Here is a 17812-nt window from a genome sequence, read left to right on the forward strand (position 1 = left end):
GTTGGACTTTTCGATGACAAATAAATATCTTTGTGGTGATCACATGGTTTCATGTCATTTCACAAGGTTTTGGTTTGTTTACGTGTGAGTGGGTTCAATGTGGTTAATGATTACAAATGCAATCAAGAGTAATGAATCACTTCTATAACTTGAATGGGCCCCAGGTCCATTTGCTCTGTGAATGGTGGCCCCTGAGATCAAAAAGGTTAAGAACCCCTGCTTAAAGGGACATCAAGTCTGCTGATTTAACACTAAAAATGCATTTATTACTGTAGCAGACCAAACGTTTTACGAGAAAATGTTCCTCTATTCAACTACATTTTCGCCTTGCATCTAAGAAACAGCACAGTCATTGTTTCAGTCCAGCTCATCAGACGGATGAGCTGAGCCTAGTGATAAATAAACAATAAACTCAGTTACAGTGACTTGAAATGGCCCTGAAGAGTTCCCATAGTGCTCTGCAGCTCAGTCAGCCAATCACAGCGGTCACTTACAGACAAACGCTTTAGTGTCAAAAAGACACTTCATCTCCTACTTCACTGCTGCAGTACACAAAGTGGCACTTTTCATACTTGATTGAATCTGTTGATTTTCTGAGAGTATCATGGTGTCAGCACTGGAGTGGAGCCTCTGCTCCAGTTATTTAGGGATGAAATCATCTTCAACAAATCTCATGACTATTTTGAAAGCAGATTCTTCTGGTTCCCTGTGGTGTACGAGGAATATGTTCCATGACTGGTTTCCTCTCCTCTGAGCGCAGCATCCTTCCATTTACCAATCTGTGGATGCAAATTGTCTAAAAAACGTCCTGACCAAACATTTGCATTTAAGCAAATGGATAAAGGTCATTTAAAAAAAAAGTGCACGGTGTGGTGGCATGTCCTACGTGTCCCTGCCCTCCCTGTTTAAAGCTCCCCATCATGAGCCGCCAGCACAGTATGGTGCTGCACACCAACTTTCAGCTACAGTAGGCAAATACAGCAGGACGCTCTGAGTGGGTGTGTGCGTTTATGTGTGTTGGACTCCTCCACAGCATCATGGACACAGGTAAGAACCATCCATTCATGCACTGACAAGCAGCTGCTGCTTTTGTCTCGCTATTTCTTTTCTTACATTTCACATGACTTTCTATGACTCTTTCTTTTAAACACAGTCATCTAACAAGCTCAATGCCGTCGCTTATGCATATCATTTATGTCATGTTGTGTTATTGTGGTTATTTTTAGTGAAGTGCAAACTTTGGAACTGTATAATTTGATTTATTTGAACTTGAATGGGCATTGATTGAGGATCCCCAGTGCTCGGTTTGCAACAACAACAAATGGCAGTAGTACTGATGTGGAATAAAGTATAATGCATGACAGCGTATTAACGCTGTCAGGAACAACAACTTAACATAAAGTGATGAACAACCTTTATGATGCGAACAGTAATATCAAACAGAGTTTTTACGAACGTGACATCACCAGATTCATGAAGGGAAGGGAGCAGGAAGCATCTTGTTGCACTGAGCGCATGAAGGCTGACAGTCACTCGATGACAGAGGCCATCGAGAGCAGTGAGACGTCTGGTGTGTTCATTCAAGACTAAAATGTGATTTTGTCCACTTTCTCAAAATTGCTGTTCATATTACAGGTGGTTTAGGTGGTTTTTCCATATTTCTTAATGGGAGTTGCTTTTTTTTTCACTTGATGAAATCACCTCACCCGCATGAACTCCTAATTCATCCAAAATTTCAGTCGTCATGATGCTTTTCAGTGTGAGGTTTCTGTATTCACTTCCTGTTTGCATAGTCAAAGTCAATATTGCTGTTAAATTCACGCTTGTTTTCAAGGAATTACCATGAAGTTCTACCTTCATCAAGACGCCCGTGTAGCTCAGTGGTCCACTATCTTATGTGGCATCGGACTGCATGTCCTGTTGTTATAGCCGACCATTAAACCTCTGCTATTGAATTCATCTTCCTGTTTGTAGTGGTCTGTTTGCATGAAGCAAACCAATGACAATTTCCATGACATTTACACACCAATCCCAAATAGCCATTAGCCTGTATACGTGAAACTGTGAAGCATTCAAATGAACACACATTTGTGGGGATGGATGAAAATTTGTATGTTCTGCACACCATGTTCAACTGTCTCATTTTCACACGGTTCTCTGCAGATTACTCCAAGAGGGTGTACCAGGGCGTCCGAGTCAAGCACACAGTCAAAGACCTGCTGGCAGAGAAGAGGTCCCGGCAGACAAATGGGCCTCGATACAGTGTAAGCACCAGCTTTGTCTTTTCTCTCCCCACTTCATTTTTCTCCCCATATAAACAAACCGATAACCACAGTTGAGATTCTGCTGGGGAGACAAATAAGAGGTCATCTTCTTTCAAAAAGAAGTCTCTTCTTATGTTGACATTTTGGCTTGTTTTGTGGACCAACGATCCATAATGCATTGACTGCCATCCCCCCACCACGGATCCCTTGTCTCTCTGTGTTCCCAAAACCAGTGCAGTTCTTTGCAAAGCCCGTCGGTAAATAGCTGAACACGGCGTGTCGAGAGAGACACAAAGCAGCAGGTACGGTGCCGACCACACAAAGGAACGCTGACACAAAGCTCGCAATGGCAACGGCTGCAGTCGTCGCTGAGGTGATGGCAGGGGGATGGGTGGGAGAGAGTGTTGTGTACAGGTACCATGAGAGATGGAGAAAAGGGCCGTGCAGGAGGCTGCCTATGCAAAGTTTAGTCCGCGCACACCTGCCTGCCTCCATTGTTTTCCTCCGTGTTCTTGCCGCAGACAAACCTCTTATTGTTGTCTTGAAACTGATACACACTTGCACACTTGAACCAGCGAGAGCCACTTTTCATCACCGTCCCGCCTCTCAGAGTGTGTTTACCGAGCCATTGTCGCTGTTTGCTCCCAGTGTGTGACGCAAACTGGTGAATTACAGCTGACAACAGACAAGTGGATTACATTAGTCAGAGAAAAATATAGATGTAAACTATCTAGAACACCTGTGGGTCATTTATTCACTTGAATTCTGTTTATTTATGGAGCTCAAAGTGTTCAAGGTCCAATCCAAAATGACTTACAACTATAGACCAGTTTTCAGTTATTTGTAAAACTATTCACTTGTCCTGGGGATGAGAGGATTATATGGACCTGTCAATCACAGACCCCAATATATGTTCCCCTAAAGTTCCCAATGCTTTTTATCAAGATGAATCAATCTCTTTTGGGCACACACCGCTGACAATTTATCACAACCAATCATGTGCTCATCCAATCTGAAATTCTCAGTGTACAAGTGAAGGGTTATGAAATTTAAGGGAGAAAATTAAAGGGAAATGCTGCCAAGAAGTCCAGACTGGACTCTTCAAGGGTTTGACTTTGTTTTTGCCTATGTTTACCAGACATGCTACAATTAATTCTCCTTAGCTCTTCACTTGAGGGGCTTATCTTTGATGCATCGTTACATAAGATAAGACATAATAATGCATCAACAGAAGATGTTGTGAATGTTCATAATAATGTATGGTAACTTGTAGTGGACTTAACCTAATCTGGTTACAAAGACACAACAACCCTTAACCATAACCCAAACCTAACCAAGACAAATACACTCTAGACTCACTACACACTCACACTAAAGACACACGTGCACTTTAGTTCATGACACACAGACACATTCACATGCTGAACTGTTGTTATTTCTTTTAATTTAATTTTAAGTTTAATTTCCTATTTTTTTTTTATTTTTTTTTTTACTTGCTCTTATGTTTCCACCTGTCATGCTGCTGGAAATGGGAATTTCTCTTCAGAGATCAATAAAGTATCTATCTATCTATCTATCTATCTATCTATCTAACCCCACTGTATGTACCAGTAACATTATTCTCTCAATTGTTGCACCGTATTATGCTGACACACATGATTCATATCATCAGTAACAACAACAACAACAACAATAATAATAATTATAATAAATTATTATTAATTTGTTGTTTTATAATAATAAAAATAATGTATGTATTCTACATGTATGCATGTCCATGACTTTACTGAAGTCATTATCGAGGCTTTGTGATGCATGTCTCCATATGAATAAAGGAGTAGAACTATGTATTGGGATTTGCATTGGAAGGATGTATGATCCTGTGAAACAAGCCTAAATAAATCCCTTGTCATCCCCGGAGTGAGCTGATTTCCATACGCAGCCTTCAGAGAAGCAGTGAGCCGCATCTCTGCCCCATGAGGAAGTCTTGGCTCTGGCAAATCCCATTCAAATTCTGCCCTCAAAATTTGCTTGGCTCCCTGCTGACATGTGCATCATATCCACTCTTTCATGTTAGCAGTATGCAAACAACAGCGCCAGTGCTGGTTTGTACGCATGTATCAGAATGTTGAGAGGACAAGCACGCGACAGATTTCAGCTGCAGCTGTACTTGGTAATTGTAACTAATCTTTACTTGGTGTTACTTTACACACATAATCTTGGTGTATTCATTCCATAATTCTCATGTCAGTAATGAGCCATTTTTGCTATTAATATTAAATTAACAATTTCCTGTATCATTATTTAATGTTATTACATCTTTATTACATTTAACAATGTGTTTCAAATACGTTACAATAGGATGCGTCTTTGTTTGATTGTTTCGTTCTCTTACAAAAAGACTCAAGTCCAACAAAGTCCAAAAAGCCAAAGTCCAACTTTAAGTTCCAATGTCCTGCCGAGGGTCTTTCCTCACTTGTTATTTCACCACCTTGAACTGCGTAAATGACTGACTTGCCAGGTGAAAAAAATACACTATTGCTTGGTCTTTGGTGGCTTCCTTTATTATGAGTCATTTACATAGTATTTGTAGAACAAGAAAATACAGACTAAGTTTCCTTACAAAGATGATTTGTCTTCATCTATTATTATTCATGATGAATAATGATACATAACAAAAAAAGAAACTCAGTGGTAAGTTTGAAAAAATTCTCAAAAGATTCCAGCTTAATAAAATTTATGTCAGAATTGAAATCACATTAAAGTGAATACCTGGTGAAGAACGTTCTGTGACATGGGGGTCACTGTGATGTGTATTGAGATTAGCAGTAAAATAGCTGGCTTCAAGGCAAAGAAATGGCATCACTGTAATTTCAGTCTGTTTTCCTGTGGCAGGGAAGATCAACCACTCCTCCACCTTTTGTCCAGATGCCAGGTAAGGAACTAGTCTTTGCTTCACCTGTTTTTTTACATTCTGCAATTTAGTGGTGCGGTATGGATGGTATAAAGTGTGTGTGCATGGTTTACAGCAGAGGTGGGCAATTAAATGTCCCAAGGGGCCGGGTTATATATTGTGACCGTTGAGAAGGGCCGTCAAACACAAAGAGAGGAGGACAAGAGAAAATTGAAAATAAAAATCATGTGTGATTATGAATCTACACTGTAAAAATGAATAGAAACTGTTGGTTTGTTGTGTTTTATTTAATTTAAACCACATTCCATTTAAAGATTGTCAATGTGGCTCATACATTTCAAAATTTACTTTCAATTCTGATGTATTTTAAGGGACAAGAAATACTCCTAAAATAGCCAACGGAAAAGATTTAGAAAAATAATTAAGCAAGAAAGTTATGTTTCAGTTACTTCATAATAAACAAAAAACAATCCATAAGACAAAATGTCAGAGACAACAACAATGTCAGTTTTATAGTTTTGCTCTGACTCCAGGAGGGCCACATAAATACAGTCAAAGGGCCGCATTTGGCCCCCGGGCCGCACTTTGCCCAGGTCTGGTTTACAGCATGGAGAGTATGGACACGAATAAGCATAGACAAATCATTTGTAAAGCCTGAGGCATTTCAGTCTCAAATAGTGTTTCAAAACAAGTCAAGTCAATTCAATAGCATGAAAGTGCTTCGTAAAGCAGAGTGTTTAACACTTTAACACCCATTATGAGTGTTTAATACACTCCTTTAGTATGCACACCAGAGACTGACAAGCACTTTGGCAACTTTAGAGATGAAATACTATAGAAAAAATAAATAACTTTTAAAAAAAAAAAGAAATGAGGATGACGATTGAGACTTTTGAGTCTGACGATTGAGTCTGCTCCTTACGACCATCACTGGAGCTGTGTGAAAGACTCCAATGCTTTCACATTTAATCTGAGGTTCCTGGTAAATACAATATTTTGCTTTCTTCACCCACAAAATTGTAATTATTGTGGAATAAGAAGAGGGTCATAATATCATAATATGACCCTCCTCTCATTATATATAATATACAATGGTGCTTCTAAAGTTCCATTTTTGTCTTTGTACTCATCACATGCTTGGCTGCATGTGTTTGTCATGCCTATGGTTCATATGACAATCTTTGTTCTGATAGACCTTTCTGTTTTCAACCTGCAGGGAAAATATTGTACTTGCTTTGAATGCATTTGGTGTGGTAATTCTAGGAGTAAATGTAAAACTACACTGTTGTTATGAGAGTACACGTTTCATTGTACAATCTTTCAGTCAGTTAGACGCCTGTACATCATTCATGAGTGTGTAAAACTTTGACATTTTTCATTCAATTTTTGATTTTGCATTGTTTAAGAGTCACACAATTGCTACACAAATAATGTTGTCCTTCATTTATTAATTGAAGCATGAATAGTTCTTTCAGTGTTTTCAGCCTTGGCTACATCATATTGGATTTTGGTCATGAATTTTTAGTTCGTTGAATCCTAATCCACATAAAAGGTCAGAAACATTCAGTAGCAACATGGATAAAAGACAGTTGAGAAAAGTCCACACCTCCACCTTTCCAAAATTGGATTGTCATGGTTATTTTATTTCCTCCAAACCTGCATCTTCTGAAACAGTTACTGTCCTCCAGCAGGGTCCCACTTGTTGCCCAGCTACTACGGCATGAGACGTCCCTTCATCTCTGACTCGGATTTCTGTCCGTCCAACAAGCAGTTCTCCCCTGACATGTACTCGTCCAGTCTGGCTGGTAAAGCCGTGAGCAGTGAACCGTCCAGCGTGAGCAGCTACTCCACCCTCATCGACAGCTACTACCCAGACACCTTCGCTGACTACCGCAGCTCTGCCACGTTCTCCAGCCCGGCAGGATCGTTTCTTCCCTCCACGGCTCTCTCCTCCCTGCTGCCCCCCTTCAGTGGAGAGTCTTCGCATCTATTCTTGGTAGGTTCCAGGGACTCTCTGATCACGGCTGTTTGCACGTTCCTACCGCCTTTTCTAAATGAGCTGTCCCTTTCTACTCTTGTCCCTCATGATGAAAAGCTATGCATCTTCAGCGCAGCTTTGTGATTTCGAGTCAGAGCTATAGGCTGTCAACCATACTTCACTTTTCACCTCCTTCAACTCTGTCCAGTTTTCCACTAATGACTGATCCTACAGTTTTGGTAAAGTGCTATAAACTATAACCATTTGTTTCTTGCTGCTCAGAGAGATGCGTGGGAGCAGGCAGACCCAGAACCAGTGCCGCCGGTGGAGCCTCTTTGCTCTGAGAGCCTTGCAGTCATGAATGTGCCAGCATCCATCCCCAGCCCAGAGCCGGAAGGCAGCCCCTCCCAGTACCGTTCCCCCAGCCACGGCTCATCCATGTGCCCAGTGAGCAGCAGCCAGCCATACTCCCTGCAGGCTCTGGAGGATGCTCACTACCATGCTCTGGCCCCCAGCAGCTCCTACACAGTTCCTCCCTCTTCCTTCACCAATCTGTCCTACATGAGTGGTGACCTGGCGTCCAAGATGGCGACCGATGAGGGGTCAGAGAGCCACGCTGGCCTCCCTCAACCTGGAGACCCGCCCTCTTCCTGGGCTAAAGAGGATATTGTGGGCTCCTGGTCGCCATATGAGATCAGGCGGGCCTACTGACCGAAAAGACTTTGATTCCAAACGTCCAGGGAAGAAGGGAAACTGTTAACACATGTGTACACAATGCTCTCATTCATATATGACAGCAAGTGCTTTTTTAATCAAATGTCCACGTCCTTTGCCTTTTACCTTGTAATGTCTTACTTACTCAAATAAATCACTGCGATGCATGATGAAATGGTCAGAACGTTGTCCATCAGAAGACAGCCTTGGTGAAAGTCCGGGGATGTTACGGTCAGTAAGCTAGCGAGAGCTCCAGGTGACTCTACTTCAATGCTTCAGCAGGCTGTGTTGTTTTAGATGAACTGAACTGTGCTGTAACTAGTACATTTTAGTGATGGAAAAGTATTTCTGCTTCTCATACTTTGTTTAGGGATCATCTCCTTGTCAGTTATGTTAGTACGTCTATGGTTCTAAACTTTTTTTTTTTGTTTCTAATATGATGGCACCCCACAGTCTACAGGTTATCTACAGTGTTAGCAAGATGAAACGTCACCTTCACATACGGTGGAGTGTGAAAGAACCATAGCATTTGTTGTGGACCAATTAAGTTAATCTGTTGGCTTTGTGATTTAAGGCTGGTCACTCATGAGAGCCTTAAAGAATCGTGGGATTGATGACAGGCCACTCGCTGTTAACAGAGCTGCTTACAGACTTCACGGAGCAACTTTTCTACCACTGACACTATTGTCTTAAAAGATGAAGAAGTGTGATTTTATCTGTGAGGTGGAGGAGCACGTGTTAGCCATTCCTTAAACACTGTGGTGTGAGCTGCAGGACTTCTCTCCATCAGCAGCCATATTTGTGGTTTTTTGACTGACATGAGCAACAACAAGTGTAGCATTGGTCCGTGCTCTGATTGTTGGAGCGGCGCTCCACTTCCCCTTGATGGTAGCTGCTGCCTGGCGTGGCAGTTGGGTTATCAGAGGGATGTGCTTGCTGGTGACAAAATCCTTTGCACCGGTTTAACTCATTCCTGGCTCCTCACAGTAAGTCCGTCAGAGTCTGGTCACTGGTATCAGCTGACTCTCAATTCTTCAAATTTATCCCATGAAAAAGTTTTTTTTCTTCCCCTTGTGTGCTGTTGTCCATGTTGCCAGTTCACTCATCACACTCCCGATTTGCCAATGAATTGAGAGCCATTTCCTTGGTTTGAGCCCTGCAACCCTGGTAGGCTTCTGCCACTCCGCACCAGCCTCCTGATTCCCTGACCGTGTTTTCCACTCATCCCTGGAAGACCATGTGTTTCTTTTTGTTTATAAAGTTTGACATATCAATCATTTTTAACTGCTTCTGCCACTCATCCAACCTGTGCTGTACTTGTAATTTCCCCTAGAGGGCGGTTTTTCCAACAGTAAAAATAAAAATGAATCAAAACAGTCTTGAGAAACGATACCACACGAGTGGGGAGGAATTTCAGTGCATCAAACTTTATTGCACACTCCACTTTTACATGTCTCACCTTTAGTTTATCCCTTCCTTAAACTTCCGGACACATATCTCTGGACAGTTGTTGGATGCCCTCTTTATGATGGACACCTTCATATCCTCCAGTGTTGTTGGTCTTGCGCATTTGTATGGTCAGGATGAACTTGTCTCCTGGAACACCTAAAGAGCAGGAAACAAATGCATCAATAGTCTGACAAACATATTTCGACGTGCATTGTTTTACTCATTTTTAACATGCTATTGAGCTAATGAAGATGAAATATAAAGAAATAAAAATTGTATTCCTAACACAGGTCAGAAAAGACCAGGTAAAGTACATTAACGTTTTCACCATTTTAATGGCAGTGTTGTCTTATTACGTCATAAAAAACAGTGCAGCAAGCAAACCTATGGTAATCTTTACAGCTCATTACTCCGACAAGGAGGTTATGGTTTCAGTGAAGTTGGCTTTTCAGTCTCTGTTCAAAATAACTTGAAAATTAAGGACGGATTTGAATTAACTTTTCCAGAAATTAGTGAAATAGGACTCAGTTTTGGGACTGATCTGAGTCTTGGATGCAGAAATGTTTGAAGGATTCTTTAACATTGGGAGATTATGTTGGGTGCGCCCGGAAGCTGCTTGAAGGAAGGCTGTGGTCTCTGAATACATAGATAAAAATAGATAAAATACTGGACATCTGTGACATTATGTTAGGTTTTTGTGGTGGCATAACGTTCCTATTTAATCCCTGGTGTTTGAGGCAACTAAAACACCTCAGGAAACTATACTGCCGTAGTGATCAGTTGGTGCTCCACCACTTTGTTCCAGCTTGCCAGAATCGTAGAGTACTCCCGCCATCCATCATCACAAATGCATTGGATAATAACGTTAGTCAACATATCAACAAGTGGCTGCCATTCTTCAGGCAGCAATGACTGCCACAAATCTCTCCACTGTTGCATATGATAATTTCATGAGGGCAAAGGTAGGTCTCTACCTAACAAGTCCTTCATCTTCATTGCATTGCTGCACTATAACAGTGAGTATGGCTGCACCACTCAGCATTTAAAAACCCAGAACCCACAGCCCATCTGAGAAGTGTCATGCTCTGCGGCACAAACAGATGTGCACTGGTCTCTGCTTCTATACTCTATGCCTCTTCCTGACAGTCACCCGGTTCATTTCCCCAGACTTCAGACAGGTTCAGGCCTCCTCTGGATTATGGACCATGTACAATCAACATTATAATAATCATAAAGTGATTGTTTGGAGTGCATTTCTGAAATAATGAATGGACGAATCAATGTGTCAAAATATACAAACTTCTGAAGTGAGAACAGTGTGGTGACATATTTATGTCTGTCACTTATCTGGTTGGTGGTTACAATATTTATATTCACGGGGGTATTTAATCAGACATTTTGTCTCCAATGCTGGCACCAAAAGAGAATTATTGAAATATAAACACTTTTATCTATCTTCAATTTCCATCAGACAAAAGTATTACTAACTTTATTGATCCTTGCTTTACAAAAAAAGTAATAAAACAAACATAACTAGTTTTTTAAGCATGTTTTGGTATTTTGTTTTTGTTTGTTTTTTTTTTTGTTTGTTTGTTTCTGGCGGCAGTGACGTGTCACGTTTTCTTTTTTTCATAAATCGTTCGAGCGTCATTAAATGAATGCGAAAAAACGTATTCAGATTTGAAAATGTTCCAAGTGGCTCGAACTTCTGACTACCAAGATAAATCGTGGTAGACAAGACAAGACAGTTCTAATCTTTGACCACTAGAGTGCAGTACTGCACCACCTCCAAGTCAGAGGCCGACTATCATTAGACGGGCAAAAGGACATTTTCAGCATTCACGTCTTACAAATGTGTCGGCGCGAATTAAAATGTTAATACTATTTAGAAACAGTATGTTTGTCTTATTGTTGCTAGTCGTGTGAAGCAAAACAATTGTTAACCCGCTAAGAGCGATTGTAACTGCTAGACACACAAGTGTGATGTAGTGTAAAAACTCGGCGAGTGGCGTTGCTGTGGATTCTCCAAAATCATATCTATGAGAGGTTCAAGGACTCTATACATACCCGCCTGTGCTCCCCGTCCTCTTGACCGTGTTCCCGTGGAGCCTCAGTGTTCTCTACAAAAGATCCAACAGGGAAAGTTCAGAAATATATTCAGTTGCGTTCTACCGGTGTCTGCCATCCTGTTTCACTTTAATTTTCTTTGTTATTTCATCCTTTTCCCCGCTCGTTTCTGAAGCGCAGCTAGAATTATTACAGGCCCTACACTCTTACAAACATCACAATTTATAAAACCCGGCAGGTTACAGCTAAAACACCTGGTTTTATTTAACGTTGAATACATCCAGCCCTCGCGCTGAAGCGCAAGTGCTGTTTTATTTAAAGGAGTCTAAGAAAAAACTGGAAAATCACTTCATCAAATTATTAAGTGAAAACCAAGTATAAAAAAAACACATATTTTCTTAAAATTTCCAGAACCTAATAGGGACAAGAGAATATTTTATTTTATCTTATGTATTGTTATTTTTGCCGTCACAGTCTCAACATGTAAAATTGCTCACTATTTTTCAAAGTTGTGACATGGCTCTATTAGTGTTAAATAACGAATCTCGCAGTTTATTATTTCTATTTAAAGCCTGCGCCCCGGTGCTCCTCAGCCAGGAGCCTTCAGCAGGTGAGTGCGCACTGCATCACTTGCTTGGAGGCCTGCGGTGCCAAAGTTGTCCACAGCCATTTGCCACGCCCACTTGTCTCCCTTTTTCATTCGCTTTTTTCCTAAATATAGCTTATAAATGGCTTTGGAGAAATTTTACACATACGGAGTGCCCTTCAGAAACGTGTGCCACCGACTTTTGGTCAATTGCGACGTTTGCATTGCGCACAAGTAGCGCCAGCGCTGATGTGTCTAATGAGGGGGTGTGATGCTGAGACTGTGCAAAAGGAGGATAAAATTAATAAAAGTAAGATTTCTTTTGGGTCAAAATGTGAAATTATAATATATTATATTACAGTGGTGGTTGTACAATGGCCGTATGTGGTCAATTTTGTTTAAAAATCGATATAAGAGTGTTGCCTCTGAATATTCAAATTGAAAGTAACGCGCAATCAAATCATTGTCAAATCATTGAGTTCTAGGGGTTTTAAATAGTAGGCATGGAGGGAGAAAATCTCAAACTAATATGTCCCCAGCTATATTACAATATTGTTGTATGCTCTGATGCCGGTGTAAGACTTTTATGTCAACGTTTTTGGAGATTTTTGCCCAAATTTCGTTCTTGGTCATTTTGCCCAGGCAGAAAAGGACGTCGTGGAGCCCCACAGGTCTTCTCAAGGGAGCCTCTCTTCATCTTTGCCATCATGTCTGGTGAGTCTTGCCGGGAATCTCATCTGGAACGTAACTTTTGGAGCATTTCACCCTGTTAGAGAAGTAAAAAGAGACAAAACGAAAGAGGTTTCAATATGTGATATGTGGATGAGGCGACATTAAAATGCACAGCAGAGACCGGAGGCAGGTCCTGTTCTCCTTTAAATGTCATTTTCTACAGAAAATATATACGACCGACACATTTACCATCTGATTATCTCACATTTGACGTTTATTTTGACACGTTTTTTCTGGATTAGAAGGGCCGTCTTTTACATTGCCCTCTTGTTCTGTTCACTTTGGCGATCTTTTATGGAATATTATCCACATGTTTTCAGTCGTCATCGTTCTCCCCAGTATGCGATCGTGACTATTTGAACATTTTAATTAAATGGTGAATAAATTACTGGCGAAGCTTCGCAGCAGCGAATGCGACCGGGCTGCTTGTGCGTAACCGTCGGTGATTGGGTTGTGTCTGCTCTTTCATTTTGGCCCACTATCCGCCACATTTAGGACAAATCATCAAGTAGCATTTAGCTGTATGAATATTTATCAGATGATGTTTCGCAGCGGAGCCGTCTTCACTTATCAAATCGCCTTATTTCCAAATAGGGCATGCCAATCCCGGGTGCTTTAAAGTACGCCTTTAGGCTTGAATTATGCGCATCTATGCGAGGCGTTTCACCCATGTGCCTTCGCTATAGAGCTTCACCTATACGGTAGATATATAGATATTCGTCAGTAGGATGACTCGTCTGCTCAGATCCGAGCACGAAAGAGACCATGACAAACTCGATAGAGACAGATTGTTCTGATTTGATCAAGAACTCGATCGTGTGCACATTGAGCGATGAGAACTAGGAGCTTTACATGCAACATTTGACGATCGATCGCATTCCGTTTTTAAGTTTTTCAGTGCAGAATCACGCATTCATCTCGTTAGTAGCTCACCTGAGAAACTTTGTCGAGTAAGACCACTTTTCCCACCTCTTTCTGTCGGCGATCGCTGCAGTCACTTTTCTCTTTGTTTTTGGTCTCTTGAGCCTTTTACGCAGCGATCTTCTTTACACTTCCCCGCGTTTAAACTCCTTTGCCGGTCGATCGACGTATTGTTTCTTCGTGTTATTTAACGATCAAGTAACCACGGACAGAAATATAAATACTTACAGAGAATCATTTGAAAACTTCTCTTCCTGATCCGTGGGTTTGGGCGCGGCGCTCGCACAGCTCCTTCTGTGAGCCGCGGCGTGAATGGAAGCTCGGAGGGATCAAAGCGGTCACTTCGGGGTCCGAGGTCCCGGACACCCAGACCCCCAGACCCACCACTACAGTGCGTGCTGATATCGGGCTAATAGTAAAGTATCAAAGTTTAAGATTCTTGTGCGTTATTTGTAACACCACTAAAAGACATATTTTGTCGTATTCACAAACATTGTTAAGGAAAAGAAAATGAAGCATTGAAATATTTATTGACATCACTCAACGTCGAAATGTGCAAGACAAAAACACAATCAAACATTTATTATTACATTATTCCAAACTATGTGGTCAAGCGGAGAGGGGGTGTGGGGCCGGCTGTGTTCTGGGGGGGGGGGGGGGAGATTGTGATTGTCCGCTTTGTCTTACTTCAATGTTCCAGTGAAGTGACCATGACTTGTATGCTGTTGTCTTCATGCAGATAAGCCCCGAGTGTACCAGGGAGTCCGCGTAAAAACCACTGTCAAGGAGCTGCTTCAAAGACACAGAGCCCGGAAGGCGAACAGCAAACAAGTAAAAACGGTAAACCTCCCTGCGCTCCCCACTCCCCTCACCCACAACCACTCCCAACAATGTTCTCCAAATTATGACAGACAATTCTAACTGGCGTGTTCCTCATGAACAGATACCGCAGGCTTGCGTGGACGTCCAGGATCTTTACGCACCAACTTTCCAAAGTAAGTTTAACTACACAAATCCAAAAGCCACATCAGAGGTCGAACGAGAAAACAAACACATAAATAAAATCAAAGACGCCTCAGCCCCTTGGATTACAACTAACAAGTAAATTAATAAAATGAAATGAAAATCCATCAAATGTGCACTAAATTTAAAGTCCTGAACTAACCAGAAAACCCCACAATTCTCCCCGGAGTGAGCGTGAATAGCGGTCCTGTCCTCATTTATAAACACAAGGCTTCATTCAAATGTGTTGGCTGATGTTGTCATGACATCACGCAGCGAACTTATAGCCCCTTTTACATGTCTCCCCACGCTGTTATAAAGCGAGAGAGCCTCTGCCTTTATTTGGACAGGCGCATGAGAGTTTTCCTTTCTGCGCGCACAATAAATGACTCGAGGCGTGACTTGATGGGAAAATATTCGAACACTTTATATGATCGATAGTTTACGTGGATGTAGCGCTTTTTTTATTTATTTATTTTATTATTATTATTTTTGCTTTAACCATATTTATATTTTTTCTCTTTGTATCATAACTTTAGGTAACTATGGGGACGCTACAACAACAGACTGTTGTGCGCAACTATTCCAGCTCCGCAACTCCCAGTTTCCAGCTGCTGCGAGCGCTTTCAGCATCCAGCTGCAGGAGAGCGCTTTCTCCGCACCGCTGCAGCAGATGCAGCAGCAGAGCCAGCAGCAGCAGCAGCAGCAGCAACCGTTTGAGATATTTCCAGAAAACTTCTACAACAACATCAACACCGACAGCTCCTGCTCCATCAACTCCATGCATCCTTCACCTGCCTTCCTGCCACCATTGAGCCAGGGACTCGATGTGGACTACTATGACCAGGGGATGGTAGGTGTCACCTGCAGACAGCAGCTTCATTCTTCATTTCCCTTCAGTCTCTCTTATTTTGGACAGAGATCATAACTCATCCAGACCATTCACCACAAACTTAACTCAATGACCACATGAAATTGTAGTTATTTCCAATGATCCCGTTGAAGTCAACACAATATATATTAATTCGATTTTGTTTCTACATGCATTGATAGTTTGCTTAACATAAAAGGAAAGGGTTCCCAATTTGGGATTAATGATCTGCCCAGTATAAATCTATAATGACACTAACTTAATAGACAGACTATGAAAGCATTGCATTGTGTCACATCAGTTGACGTAAGGAAGACATCAGGAAAACAATTAAACTGTTCAAATGAATACATAAATATCGATATTTAAAGTTGCCATCCAGCCAGAGAGAAGGATGCCAGCAATAATAATTATGTGCTGCTATGCACACTTTTTATCGTTGGATTCCAAAGGTAAGGTCTCGTGAAAGAATGAAGCATATTGTTGAGGAGCACGTACCAAGGATGCTGATTTAAATTGGTCCTGGAAAAATTATGGACTGGGACAAATTGTTTGACAGTAAGACTGACCAGGGCCACCTGGCTCATTTGTGCTCAAACAAAACACTACCTTGCTAAGGAGTTTCTTCAGTTCCACCAACCTTCTGCATGAGTTGTAGTGGTCCCACGTGAGGAATAATTTCTCTTGACCAGCTGAACATTGTGATGACCAATGATATCTCTTGGTGCAGGGTCCCTGCTCCTCACCTGAGTCGCTGAAGCTCTGCAGCCCTGTGGATCAGAACAGCTACTCCCCGCAAGAATCCTTCTCTTCCTCCTCTTCCTCCTGCTACGACTCTCCCACCAGGATGGAGTCCAGCTTCAGCAACTTCACCTCTGAGCACTTCCACTACCAGAACTGTAACCCCCACCACTGTTATTGCCTGTCCCACTACTGTCCCAGTCAGCAGGAGTACTACGCTGCCCCGGAATATTCAGCCTACTACGCCCCATCAGAATACTCGTACAGCTGCACTGTAGAGGAGAACTACCTGAAGAACAATTTTGCTATGAACACTGAGATGTGTTATAATGTGCTATGAATGCTTTTGTACTCTTTTGTGTTTGTGGTCATCACTATGTCCAAGTCTTTTGTGTGTCAGAGTGAGTCATGGCAGAAGATTGAATGTTGAAGAGACGGAGATTCTGATATTTTTATAATTTCTTTTTTACACAACAGATCTATTTTCATACATATTTGTTAAATAAACAACTGTAAAGAACAGTAAGGGTCTTTCCTTTCTTTGTTGTATATCATAAACTCACCATAATAATAACAAACACAAAATGAACCACACAAGCCATATTTCTTCTGTGTTGCTGCATTAGTTCGGCACTTGACCGACACATGGTTTACAAACCATAAAACAAAGGCTTTGAAAGTGTCACAAGAACAAAGGACTGATGTAGGGAAATGTGGCACATTTTACAAAGTAAAAGTAATAAGATAAGTAATTTTGCATACTTATACTTGCAATATTTCAGTCAAGATTTCAAAGAATTTTCATCATTTGCAGCCACAAATTTAGATGCATACTGAATATAACAATTGTCTTTAACAGTGAAACAGCAAATGAACTTGCACTCATAAGAAACAGAGGAGTGAGTGTGAAGCACTGGTTCCATGCCCAAACAAGTTCCACTTAGCGCTCACAGTGTAGGAGAGAAGCAGCAGCAGCCCCAATTAAAAACACAAAAGAATAATACATTACAGTTAGCCAAGGAGCCAGTCCTAACTTTCAGGCTTCACGATGTACAGCTGTTTTCTCTGTGGTTTCTGCTTAATCTGAAACCATGACTGCTGCAATTTAGTGGGTCCAGAAATCAATGTTTAACATCCAATATGATAATAAATTTAATAATTTATTTATACATAATACTGTTACTAGATGCGAGACCTGTTGGAATATTGTTGAAATGTGCGCTAGCTGTTGAAATGATAGAATTTCTATATTTAAATAGTCTATTTAAATAGTCTAAAAATCACATTTGTTGTACTTTAAATTAAATAATAATGAACACGCATCTTCTTACTCTGGAAAGTGACTGACAGAAACCAGCCTGCATGATAACTTTTACAGTTTTATTTTGACCTCATGAGTGAATACAGGCAAAGGGTGCCACCAGCTGCACTTTGCCCAGGTACTGTACTGAAGATGTCCGCAATGATATGTCGGTGTCACATTGTGATGAAATATAAAATTAAAAATATATGTTTTATTCTTAAATAGGGGATGCTTGTGAGGTACCACTCAATTCTGTGAAGAGCTGTTGGA

The 17812-nt window shown here is 41.2% G+C and overlaps 2 protein-coding genes and 1 long non-coding RNA gene across 5 annotated transcripts; 2 read left to right on the forward strand and 1 right to left on the reverse strand.

The window, feature by feature from the left end:
* The first annotated feature begins 931 nt into the window (after positions 1 to 931).
* On the forward strand, positions 932 to 8020 carry si:ch211-213d14.1 (POU class 2 homeobox associating-factor 2). Of its 3 annotated transcripts, none has more exons than XM_053873294.1 (5): positions 932 to 1047; positions 2164 to 2264; positions 5160 to 5199; positions 6867 to 7174; positions 7439 to 8020. In XM_053873294.1, exons 1-5 carry the CDS (start codon positions 1011 to 1013, stop codon positions 7865 to 7867), a joined length of 915 nt encoding a protein of 304 aa, XP_053729269.1. In that variant the 5' UTR covers positions 932 to 1010; the 3' UTR covers positions 7868 to 8020. The 3 variants fall into 3 exon arrangements, with proteins under 3 accessions (XP_053729269.1, XP_053729270.1, XP_053729271.1); XM_053873295.1 differs by having other exon boundaries at positions 6870 to 7174; XM_053873296.1 differs by lacking the exons at positions 932 to 1047; positions 2164 to 2264 and adding an exon at positions 4352 to 4437.
* Positions 8021 to 8968: 948 nt separating this feature from the next.
* On the reverse strand, positions 8969 to 13916 carry LOC128763910 (uncharacterized). Its single transcript, XR_008415694.1, has 3 exons — positions 13638 to 13916; positions 11387 to 12738; positions 8969 to 9475 (listed from the first exon to the last, which is right to left on the reverse strand). It is a non-coding gene; the product is annotated as an uncharacterized LOC128763910 (long non-coding RNA).
* Positions 13917 to 14357: 441 nt separating this feature from the next.
* Positions 14358 to 16708, forward strand: linc.pou2af1 (lnc RNA pou2af1; the record flags this gene model as incomplete). The annotated part of the gene is made up of 4 exons (XM_053873542.1): positions 14358 to 14465; positions 14569 to 14620; positions 15038 to 15480; positions 16229 to 16708. Coding segments are annotated over 4 exons (954 nt in total), but the record flags the coding sequence as incomplete, so codon positions are not given.
* Positions 16709 to 17812: the final 1104 nt, after the last annotated feature.

The sequence above is a fragment of the Synchiropus splendidus genome, chromosome 8 (assembly GCF_027744825.2).
Source record: "Synchiropus splendidus isolate RoL2022-P1 chromosome 8, RoL_Sspl_1.0, whole genome shotgun sequence".
In the NCBI taxonomy this organism is placed as follows: domain Eukaryota; kingdom Metazoa; phylum Chordata; class Actinopteri; order Syngnathiformes; family Callionymidae; genus Synchiropus; species Synchiropus splendidus.